We start from the raw sequence: 12,396 nt of genomic DNA, 5'->3' as shown, positions 1-12,396 counted from the left end.
TATTACATAAAGAAACCCTGTCTCAAAAAAAATAAAAAACAAAACAAAAAAAAAAAAAGGATTAACATGGAGCGGTTGTTAAACATAACAGTAGCATTTTTGGGTTAGTCCTTGTTTTCCTCAAGTCTTAATTTGATGAGTTAAAGTCCTGATGTCTCCCCCAAATTATCAGCTTATTCTCCCTTTTGGGACATTTTCTTATGATGGATTTGTCATCTGCTTTCAGATGTTTCATTTGTCTGGTGGTCTTTGTTCATTTTCTGAAAAGACCTGAGCATAACTTCACCTCAATGTTAAAACACTGGGATCTTTCTTTTTATTTAACATTTATTTTAGGTTGTGTCTCCTTTAGGGAAAATGCTTTTGGGGCAGCAGAAAAAGCATTATCTTTTAAAGTGAAATTATATATATATATATATATATATATATATATATATATATATAATTTAAAGTTATGGCTGGGTGATAGTGGCACATGCCTTTAATCCCACCACCAGGAGGCAAAGACAGACAGATCACTGAGTCTGAGACCAGCCTGGTCTACAGAGTGAATTCCAGAACAGATAGGGCTACACAGAAAAAAAGATGAAAGTTATCATAGCTAAATAGTATGTAAGTACATAGGTGGGTGTAAACACCATCATCTATCTATCTATCTATCTATCTATCTATCTATCTATCTATCTGCCAATTAGTTATCTGATGGTGTCATTCCACAATAGTGTGGCTCTGTGAATAGTAAGGGATTTTTAGTAACAGGATTAATATTTTCTCAAACCCTTTGCTAACATAAGCAGGTACATTATTAGTATTTGACTGTAATGCGCGTCCTAGAAATAAAGAGCTATTTTTTGAGCAATAAAAAAAGAAAGAACTATTTGACAAAGTTAAGTTTCAGATATGATACAATGGGTTTTCCCTGGAGTTTCTGGGCCCTCGAGCCATGCCTGGGGCCATGCTCTGCAGCTGACTAAAGAGAGTGCATGCCTGTAGTGTAGTTTGGATGCATATCGTTAGACATCATGCTGATGTCCAGTGCATGCCTTAAATCCCAGCATCCAGGAGGCAGAGGCAGTCAGATCTTTGTAAATTCAAGGCCAGCCTTGTCTAGAGAGTGAGTCTAGGACAGCCAGAACTATTACACAATTAAAAGAAATCCTGTCTTGAAAAAAAAAAAGGAAGGTGATTGACCTTTAATTTGCATGTCTTACTTATCTTTTAACAGTTTATCACCAGTTAGTGGTTTTTATAAGATTAGGATTTTACAGTTTTACACATATATCTCTAAGTTAATTTTTGTTAACCTGAATATATCTTTATAAGCTTTGAAATGTGTCAGCATATGAAAATCCATCTAATCCAAACTATTTTGCTGTTGCCTCCTTAGTCTAAAAAGAACATATAAATAATAAACAGAGGGCTCAGTAAGACTAAGAAATTTTATAGGTTCTGCCTTGATTAATAACATCCACAGTGGCTGGGTGGTGGTGGTGCACGCCTTTAATCCCAGCTCTCAGGAGGCAGAGGCAGGCTGATCTCTGTGAGTTCGAGGCCACCCTGGTCTGCAAATTTAGTCCAGGACAGTCAGGGCTACACAGAGAAACCCTGTCTAGAAAAACCAAAAAAAGAAAAAAAACAGCCACAGCTGTTCCTAACTTTCCTAGGAGGTTTTTCCTGCCAGCGTTTTCTAGAAGCAGAGATGCCAGCAGTTCAATATTACTGTATGTACTGAAACAGACAGCATTACTGTCATGTTTCAATATGATTGGATTTACTTATTTATTATAACTTATTAATTTTTATTTCATGTTCATTTGTGTTTTGTCTGCATGTGTGTTTGTGTGAAGGTGTCAGATCTCCTGGAACTGGAGTTACAGACAGTTGTGAGCTGCCATGTGGGTGCTGGGAATTGAACCTGTGTCCTCTGGAAGAGCAGCCGATGCTCTTAACTACTGAGCCAACTCTCCAGCTCTGAATGGATGGATTTATTTATTTATTTATTTATTTATTATTTTAAAGCAAGGAAACTGAGCCAAAGGAGAATGTTTTCTACTTTTGTCTCCTTTCCATCTCTATCTCCAAACTACTCATGTCCCATCCATTCCAACCTCTGTTAACTAGACTCCATTTTTAAGTATCTCATTCCAAATATATCATTCCGCTATATCCAACTCCTCCTCCCCTCCCCAGACAGGGTTTCTCTGTGTGGCCCTGGCTGTCCTGGACTCACTTTGTAGACCACACTGGCCTTGAATTTACAAAGATCCACCTGCCTCTACCTCCCTGAGGGCTGGGATTACAGGCATGTACCACCACACCCAGCTCCACTATATCCTCTCTACATCCACAATCCTCCTGCAACACCTTTTCTCTCAAGTGAGGTCACTTTCCATCCTCAGTGCATCTTTATCCTTCATATGCATATATATGAGTTCAGTTAATGTTGAGCCCTAATATTCCTTAACAATACCCGTTTTGGATAAGGATGTGTAAACCGGGGTTCTAAAGCTACCCATATAAATGGAAGACTCCGAGTCTTCTTTAGTCCACCCAATAAACTATCATCTGAATTTAGATAGGTAGCAGAGTCAGTTAAAGTAGCCAATGGTTGGGAAGCATCGACTAAAAGCTGATTACAGTGAGTTTAGATGGTTGAGCTGTATAACCCGGAGTGAGTACAATCTTTTTTTGTGTGGAGTATGTGGACATTGTATATAAAACATAAGCTCCTTGTCCTTTTGAAGAGCCAGCTACAAAAGCATTAAGGGCGATTGCTATAGGATTTTTACATGTAACTTTAGGCAATACCCATAAGGTATTTTTAGAAATTCTTAAAAAGGAAATATTTTAGATAATTATCTGTAGATCCTGAGTAACATGTTAATGTGACCTGTCAATTATTAGCAGTGTGGGACAAATAATTTACCTGTGTTTTATTTAGTGAAAAAATAATTTTTGTATGCTCTTCATCAGTAAGAGATTATTTCCTGAGCTAGTCCCTTGGCAGTCACATTACTTAATAAGCTAATAACCTGCTCTGCTTCAGGTATTATATTTTTATAGAATTTACCTGAGAGCTTCCAGAAAGCAACTTAAAGGAGCAGAGCCAAACCCTCAGTAGCGTTAAACAGATCAGAGTGTACCTAATGATATAGTTAAAAGTTACGAATTTTGCTTTTTTAGTTTATTTATTATGAAAATTAAGCAATCATTTAAGCATTTATTAGATGACCAAGAGAAGAGAACATCCTCCAAATACTGAATGACTAAAACCTCTGACAACATAAACAGTGTGGCTCAGTGCTTGCTGCCCCGGTTGTCATTGTTTCTGTACTAAAGTGGGGCTTGTTTTGATTTTTTTCTCCCATGAAGGGGCCTTTGATATTGAGTTTTTCCTGCTATTAGGGGGGAAAATTCCTATGAAGGGACATTTAGTATTGAGTATTCCCACTATGAGGAAAAAAACAAACAAACACCAACCAACTCTCTCTCTCTTTCTCTCTCTCCCTCTTTGTTCTTTTCAAGACAGTATTTCTCTGTGTAGCCTTCTCTTTCCTGAATTCACTTTGTAGACCAGGTTGGCCTCGAACTCACAGAGATCTGCCTGTCTCTGCCTCCACGAGTACTGGGATTACAGGTGTGTGCCAGTGTGCCTGGCATAACCCTCTTTTTAAAATAATTGACAGGGACTGTATTACTCCCCTTTTCATGAGCTCTCTTTATTTTAGTTCCTCCGTGTATGAAGTTGCAGAGCTATAGCTCTGAATATTTTGTTTGTTTTTGGTTTTTCCAAGACAGGGTTTCTTTGTGTATCCCTGGCTGTCCTGGGATTAGCTCTGTAGACCAGGCTGGACTTGAACTCACAGAGATCTGCCTGCTTCTGCCCCTGGAGTGCTAGGATTAAAGGTATGCACTACCACCATGTGGCTGCTCCTCTGGATCTTAACAAATATTTTAATAGTTGTAAAAAAATGTTTTGCCTCAGAGGACTGAGAAGGGCCCGTATTTAGTTCTACTCTCTCACTTTAAGGTTGAGACCCTTTTCAGTGGGAGGAGCAAGTTTCCCTAACCCTTAATTGCAGAGGAATTTTAATTCAGAACATGACTGTTCTGGCAAGAGATCACATCCAACAACTTTCTAGGTCTGTGTGATCCGGGCTGGCAAGAGATCACAGCCAAAGATCTTCTAGGTCTGTGTGATCTGGCTGGAATACAAACATGCCTTTCATCCAGGGGACAGAGGCAAACAGATCTGAGTTTTAGGTAAAGAAAAGCTTAGATCCAGGCGTGGTCTGGTACATGCCCAAACACTGAAGGTAAAGTTAGTTTGTAGAAGGAAGCGCCCATGTTTGAAGGTGATGTCTAATTGAGTGGCAGAAAAGGTGACAAACCAGAGATTTGACAGAATAGGATACACACCACTTTCATGAGAAGAGAGAGGAAAGGGAAGCTACTTAAGGGGCAATAGAGAGAGAGAGAGAGAGAGAGAGAGAGAGAGAGGAGGCAGTTTTACCAGGACAGTAATAGAGAGTCAGGTTGCAGAGAGAGAACTCAAGTGAAGACCAGATGAGAAGGAGCCATACAATTAGAAAAGATTGCTGGAGTTAGTTTGAGGCCAAGCAGAGTCTGAGTGAGAGAAGCCATGTTGAATCAGTCAGCTGGGAAAGGAGTTTGAGCCAGAACTGCTCATACCAGCCAGGTACAAGCTCAGTAAGAACAAGAAAGGGTGAGCCTGTTAAGCAGTAAGTCTCAAAGGCTGAAAATGCTCTAGGCCTAGGTTAGATTGTACAAAGGCTAGAAGCTTCCAGAACTAGGCCTAGGTTAGCAGACAGAGGCAATAAACCTTAGAGACGTCAATTACTCAAGAGAATAAGTTTCTTTTACGCTTAATTTCTTATTTTATTTTTTAATTTGTTTTTCAAGACAGAGTTTCTCTGTGTAGCCCTGGCTCTCCTAGAACTTGCTCTCTAGACGAGGCTAGCCTTGAACCTTCAATTGCCTCTGCCTCCCAGGTGCTGGGATTAAAGGCATGTGCCACCACCACCACCCAGCTCCTAACTCTTAGTTTCTATTTAAAGAAAATTGTTCTTACTTTCTCTTACAGACTTTTGCTCTATGTTTTTGAAGCCAGTTGACAGGGACCCTATGGGTGATGGGTGGGTGTCCATGCAGACATTAGTGATAAGAAAGAATGAAACCCAGTTCAGACCTCTTCAGTCGGTCCATTGTCAGCATATTTAAAACATAGTACAATTCAGGAAGAAGTTTCCAAGCAACAATCAATTCAGTCAGTCCAATTTCAGGAGCAGCACAATAAAGCTTAGGCGTGACTACACAGAAACTCTTTTACTCAGTACCACATGTGTGAGCAGGAAGGTGGCTTCTATAGCTAAGTGGCCTAAAATCAGTGTGTGGTCTCTGATTGATAGCATAGAGGTCAGCAGGCCAGAAAGTACATGTGACAGCTCCCCTAAGGATGGGTAACGGTCCAGGGAGGGAAGAACCTGGGGTAATCATCCTGGGGAGTTTGGATGAGGTCTGCCTCTATAGCAAAAGGCGGGTGAGGTCTGCCTCCACAGAAAGCGAAAAGGTCGCCAGGTCCTTAATGCAACCCACTCTCAGCTTTCTGGGTGGAACGCGGGTATTTGGATTTTATCTCCTCCACTGAAGGGATGCCCTTGTGTGGTTAACACCCCTGGTTCTTTTAGTGCTTCTCTGTGAGTACGAGGACCTCTGTGGCCCCAATGAGGCCTTAGTCACTCTAGGATAGAGGAGGAAGAAATTAAGGTGGAGGGGGCTGGGCTGAGGGGTTCTGTTTCTGTGCTGATACATTAACTTGCTGAGGCCAGGAGGACGGTGGACGGTCACTTATTACCAAATGTCAAGGCCAAGGAAATAGGCATTGTCCAGTCAGTTACATAACCCGTGGCTATATAAAGGGTGTCTTGCTTGCCGACTTCACCTAGCTGCAAGCTTTGCCCTCTGATTACTGCTCCCTCTCAGGATGAAGGTGGATGTGGTGAGTACCTTATGGTCAGTACAGGAATGGCTTCCCCAGGCCCTTGCCATGTGCCCTACTGCCCTCAGTGGAAGAGGAAACAGTGCTATCCTCTTCATCCAATTTCTGCTAGCCCTGCCACAGTGAAGGTCGCAGACCTAATTCCTTCCTGTTGTGGTCCAGCTGGGGTAGAGGTTAGAAGCTCCCTCCCCCAGACTCCCTGTCTAGTCAGGCATCCTTCTAAAATTACCTTCTGTCTGCAAGAATATCGGACGGGTGGTGGGGAGGGTACTGTCTCTTAATTATGTTCTCTTCATGATTTAGAAGTAGGCATCAGCTGGCACTGGCTGGCTGGTGCCTGGTTAAGCTGACATGCATATGGGATGAGGTGTTTTAGCATGTTAGCTCCTTGGAGATGTCATGTCCTCTTTTCGTTATGGATCTGGCTTATGGTGAAATGGGTCAAACTCCTATCCATCAGGGCCCAGACCCTTCCCTGGTCTATCGACCTGATGTGGACCCAGAGTTGACCAAAAGCAAGGACAGCTTCCGAAACTACACCGTGAGTGGCCCCCTGCCCCACCCACCTCATCTTCTCTGCGAGGTCTCTGGTCCAGCCCTGTGGAGAGCACCCTTCCTTTTCCCACAGCTCTAAGGAGGGGTTTTTTGGGAAGCCCATTCCACTTCATATACCTGTGCGGCCTGGCCTGCAGGAAGGGAGGCCGTGGCCTCCAGTGTGCTGGGCCAGTCTGGCACACAGCCTGCACTGATTGTCTGGCTTCTGGCTTTCAGTCAGGCCCGTTGCTGGATCGCGTCTTCACCACCTACAAGCTCATGCACACTCACCAGACGGTGGACTTTGTCAACAGGAAGGTAAACGTTTCCTGTTCCTAACGCAGACTCCGAGGGCGGGAGCCTTTTTGCCTTTGGCCCAGTGTATCCGCAGAATGACCCTGATCTGTGGCCCCCTCTGTGGGACCCAGAGAATGGCTGACTTCTCCTTTCTCACCAGCGCATCCAGTTTGGAAGCTTCTCCTACAAGAGGATGACCGTCATGGAGGCTGTGGACATGCTAGATAATTTGGTGGATGAATCAGACCCAGATGTAGATTTCCCCAACTCCTTTCATGCATTCCAGACTGCGGAGGGCATCCGAAAAGCCTACCCAGACAAGGGTATGCTCTACAGCTGGGGTGGAAGGTGTGCTATCATTGCCCTAGAAGGAAACCAAAGAGGCTTGATCCTCACCCACAGGCCCCACCTTGAGGAAGCAGATCCCTGGGCTCCTCAAATTCAGTCCAGAGCCTGCTCCGCCCGCCTTTATCCCTTCTAGGTTTTATGTCCCTTTTCCACAGACTGGTTCCACCTGGTCGGACTTCTGCATGATCTGGGGAAGGTCCTGGCTCTGTGGGGGGAACCTCAGGTAAAGGCCAGGTGTGGGGAGTGGGGCGGCTTCAGCGCTGGGCTTCTAGCACTATGCAGGAAGCAGGCCCGTTTGCACCTCACCCGAAGCTGCCTGTCCTTTCCTACTTTCCTAGTGGGCTGTCGTCGGAGACACGTTTCCTGTGGGCTGCCGTCCCCAGGGTTCCGTGGTGTTCCGTGACTCCACTTTTCAGGACAATCCTGACCTCCAGGATCCTCGATACAGGTACTTTGAAGTACCCCACTTTACCGCAGTTCAGGACCACAGTTCCAGTCCCTCACATTCTCGTCTCTTGATCACCGCAGCACAGAACTTGGCATGTACCAACCCCACTGTGGACTTGAGAACGTCCTTATGTCCTGGGGCCATGATGGTGAGGACAGCTGGGGACTGTGCGCAGATGGTGGTGAGGTCTGCCTCTCTGGGCACCCGGCTATAACACCATCTCTCTTGCAGAGTACCTATACCAGATGATGAAATTCAACAAGTTCTCCCTGCCCGCAGAGGTAGGTGGAGGGAGGGCCCAGTGAGAGGCCTTGCCCGGCTCAGCTAGTCTGGCAGATCTGAGCATGATGGTGTGGCTCCTACAGGCCTTCTACATTGTCCGATTCCACTCCTTCTATCCCTGGCACACGGGTGGTGACTACCAGCAGCTGTGCAGTCAGCAAGATCTGGACATGCTGCCCTGGGTGCAAGAGTTCAAGTACGTAGTTCCTCAAGGGGTGTGGGCGGTGCAGCGGTCTTGGGGTTGAAGAAGGATCTTTTCTGATGTTTGTTGTCCCCCCCCCATGTCTGCAGCAAGTTTGACCTATACACCAAGTGCCCTGACCTACCAGATGTGGAGAGCCTGCGGCCCTACTATCAGGGTCTGATCGATAAGTACTGCCCGGGCATCCTGTGCTGGTGATGGTTCCTGATACCCTCCCACTGTTGAACCAGCAGCTGGGCTAGACACCATCGAGAGCAATACTCTTCTGCTCCAGCCTTGCTCGGGGCCCCCTACACCTGCCCACAGTCCCTACCCATGGCGGTAGAGGTCAGTTGTGCTGGGTATCAATAAAGACTGAAAGAGACTACAAAGCTGACTCATCGCTGGGGCCAGGACATGTTGTGGTTGCAGAGGCAGACCAGCACAGGAACGCCGGTACCGAGGGCATGCTGCTTATCCTCCTCGTGCCGTGTCAGAGCCATCCAACTCACTCTCCCCCCTCAATTCTAGAGACAGACACTAAGTTTTCCTTCAACAGAAAAGGGGATGGGGAAACCGGGCCTAGTGGCACACACCTTTAATCCCAGCACTTGAGGGGCAGAGACAGGCAGATCTCTGAGTTTGAGGCCAAACTGGTCTATAGAGGTAGATCACAGTCAGCCAGAGCTACACAGAGAAAACCCTGTCTCAAAAACAGAAAAAAAAGAGGGCCTGGAGAGATGGCTCAGTGCTTAAGAGCAAAGGGGGCCAGCTAATTGTGTAGGCTATATAAGCATCTCTGCATAAGCGTCTACACAGGACTCCCCAGTGCCTAAGACAGAGCTCCTTCTGGGCTTGCCAGTGACTGACCATCATGTACCATGAATGGTCACTCAGTCATACATTCATCTTTCACTGTGACGCACAACCAGAAGATGTGGTTTTTTTGTTGTTGTTGTTTTGTTTTTCATTTGTTTGTTTGTTTTCAGTTCGAAGGCTTCCCTTAGTCCTTAGTTGTTTCTGAAGAAAATGAGTCCCTGGTCTTAAGGGATTCCCTTCTGCAAGGCATTCCTGCTTGCTTCCCCCTGTATCTGACATTTCCCTGCATTTTTTGTTAACAAAATGTGACTAACCAGATTCATGGGGGTCAGATTGCTCTCAGGTGCTCAGAATCGAAGAAAATGAGGGTGCAGCACTTACCTTTGATGGTGGAAGCCTTCCCCATTTATCAGTTGGAACACTTCAGCAGAGAAACTCCCTCCTATGTGTCCTGGTAGAGCTGTGTGCTTATGAAGAACAGCAAACGTTTGCCTTTAATTTATTAATATACCAATGCGTTGGTTCCTCGGCATCTTTGCAGGATGGCCTATTTGTGTCTGCTTTCAGCCGGGTGTGGTGGCCCATGTCTGTAATCCCAGCACTCAGGGAGGCAGATGCAGGAGGATCTCTGGGTGTTTGAGGCCAGCCTGGTCCACAAAGCGAGTCCAGGACAGCCAATGATACACAGAGAAACTCTGTCTTTAAAAACTAACCAACCAACAAGAAAAGAATATACAGCTTTCAGTATACTGGGTGGTCTTCAGCCCCTTGATGTTCCCATTTCTGACCAGAGGCACAGACAAGCTTCAAGGGTGGCTCCTGGGCTTTTTTGCTATGTCTTCAAGAGTCTCTGGTAAATATGTTGCTATTTAGTGTGGCAAGAAACCCATAGGATATAACTCCAGTACAGATATAACTCCAGCACTCAAGGGGCTGAGGCAGAAGGACCATGAGTTCAAGGTTTGCCTGAGTTGTAAAGCTAGACTTTCTTTTTTTTTTTTTTTTTCGAGACAGAGTTTCTTTAAAAAAAGAAAAAAAAAGTTTGGTTTATTTATTACATATACAGTGTTCTGCTTGCATGTGTGCCTGCACACCAGAAGAGGCTACAAGATCTTATTATAGACGGTGATGAGCTACCATGTGGTTGGTAGGAATTGAGCTCAAGACCTCTGGAAGAGCAGCCAGCAGAAGCGCCCTTAACCTCTGAGCCCTTTCTTCAGCCCAAGACAGGGTTTCTCTGTGTAATTTTGGCTGTCCTGGAACTCACTCTGTAGACAAGGCTGGCCTCGAACTCACAGAGATCCATCTGCCTCTGCCTCCCAAGTGCTGGGATTAAAGGCCACCATGGCTGGCGAGCTAGACTTTCATAAACAAACTAAAAAAAAAATGAACAGTCAGGTGAAATGACTCAGCAGGTGTAGCCTTGCGGCCAAGCCTGACAATCTGATTTCAACACAGAAGGAGAGAACCAACTCCTGTGAATTGTCCTCTGACTCCACATGTACTTTGGCACACACACAGCCTCCTCCCCTTGTCCACACAAAATAGAAATAAATGGAAGAAGGAGGAGGAGGAGAAGGAGCAGGAGGAGGAGAATAATAATAAGAATAAGAAGAATAAGAAGAATGCTTCTTTGGGTTCTGTTCTGGTAAACCAAAGGCTACATTTGATTGATATCTGGACAATCTTGAAGGTGTGAGTAGGATCTGAAGAGAGTGACACATTGATGGGGCGGAGCCTACTAATTAGTAGGCTACCATCTGGTGCCAGAGAATTAGCCTACAGAACACACATATCTGGTTATGGAAGTGATCAGTATTGAGAATATTGCAACTCTTTCTGCCTTTTACACTGACCACCAAGGCAATTCTTAAGATTATTGACTTCCACAGAGGGGGGAAAATATACCCATTGTAGTCTTCTATCATGGGTGTGAGAGAATTAGAACCATAATTTGATTTTTAAATAAAAGTATTTTTTCTATACAGATAAAAAAAAATGAACATTAAGAATGAGTGGTGGGCTGAGGATACAGCACAGCGGCAGAATGTCTGTCTTCTGTGTACGAGGCCCTGGGATCAGTTCCCAGCATCAAAAGGACAGTAGCTAGCTGGCCTTCCTTTCTTCCTTCCTTCCTTCTTCCTGTGTTGCTGGGTGCTGAACCTAGAGTCGAATGCATATTAGGCAAGCACTCTACCACTGAGCTATATCCCTCAGGCCTCGGTTTTTATACACTAATAACAAATTATCTGAAAAAGAAAATAAAACAACTAGGCCTGTGACTCATGCCTATGATCTCAGCACTCAGGAAACAGAGGTAAGAAGACTGTCAGGAATTTCAGGTCAACCTGAAATACTCTGTCTCAAAACAAAACAAAACAAAACAAAACACCAAACATACAGCAGAAAAAATAATTCCATTTACAGTAGCTACAAAAATGATGGAGAATGAATTTAACTAAGGAGAGAAGTGTTTTTACACTGAAAACTATATAAAACAATAATGAAATGAATGTCAGAGTAAATCTTTCCAAATAAATGGAAAGATAACCCGTATTTCCAGATGAAATGGTTAATATTGTTACAATGTTCAAAATAAGCCAGACACAGCATGCCTGTGATCGCAGCATTGGGGGTTAGGCATAAGAGGATCAGAAGTCACATATCATAGCTGGGCCTCTAACCCTAGCACTCTAAAGGCAGAGGAAAGTGGATCTCTGTGAAACTGAGGTCAGACTAGTCTGCAGAGAGAGTTCCAGGATAGCCAGGGCTACCTAGAAAAACTCTGTCTCAAAAAAAAAAAAAAAAAATAACAACCAAAACCAATACATAGCAGCGGCAACAACAACAAAAAAGTTAGATAGCAAAACTGAGAGCGACTTGGGTTACTTGCCATCCTGTCTCAACAGGCAACCCAAAAGGTGTGTGTGTGTGTGTGTGTGTGTGTGTGTGTGTTTGTGCGTGCGCGCACCAAGATGGGTCAGGGTTTAAAGGTGTTTGCTGCCTGACATCCTGAGTCTGAGCCCTAGACCCATATGGTGGAAGGAGAGAACCAGCTCCCAGAACTTGTCCTTTGGCCTCCACATGCATGCTCTAATGTGAACATGTGCAACTACTCACACATACATTAAAATGTATATTTAAACCGGGAGAGGTGGTGCACACCGCCTGCTCTCGAGGAGGCGGAGGCAGGCGGATCTCTGTGAGTTCGAGGCCAGCCTGGTCTACAAAGTGAGTCCAGGACAGCCAAGGCTACAACAGAGAAACCCTGTCTCGAGAAAACAACATAAATGTGTATGTATGTATGAAAATGGTGGAAAGATGGCTTAGAGGTTAAGAGCACTAGCTGTTCCTCCAGAGGACCCTGGTTCAATTCCCAGCACCCACATGGCAGCTCATGTTCACCACACCCGGCTTTCAGGTAATTTTTAATAGCATGGGTGAGTGATAAAATTGTTTGTCACCAAG

At 44.8% G+C, this 12,396-nt stretch overlaps 1 protein-coding gene across 1 annotated transcript; it reads left to right on the top strand.

Annotated features, from left to right (window-relative positions):
• The first annotated feature begins 5,968 nt into the window (after window positions 1–5,968).
• Miox (myo-inositol oxygenase) lies at window positions 5,969–8,434 on the top strand. The gene is made up of 10 exons (XM_055627198.1): window positions 5,969–6,019; window positions 6,480–6,560; window positions 6,791–6,871; window positions 7,011–7,173; window positions 7,354–7,421; window positions 7,537–7,646; window positions 7,727–7,794; window positions 7,878–7,927; window positions 8,012–8,124; window positions 8,220–8,434. Exons 1-10 carry the CDS (start codon window positions 6,005–6,007, stop codon window positions 8,326–8,328), a joined length of 858 nt encoding a protein of 285 aa, XP_055483173.1. The 5' UTR covers window positions 5,969–6,004; the 3' UTR covers window positions 8,329–8,434.
• Window positions 8,435–12,396: the final 3,962 nt, after the last annotated feature.

This window comes from Psammomys obesus, unplaced genomic scaffold (assembly GCF_907164565.1).
Source record: "Psammomys obesus unplaced genomic scaffold, mPsaObe1.curated_primary_1811, whole genome shotgun sequence".
Taxonomy (NCBI): domain Eukaryota; kingdom Metazoa; phylum Chordata; class Mammalia; order Rodentia; family Muridae; genus Psammomys; species Psammomys obesus.
This window is presented reverse-complemented; position numbering and strand designations above follow the sequence as displayed.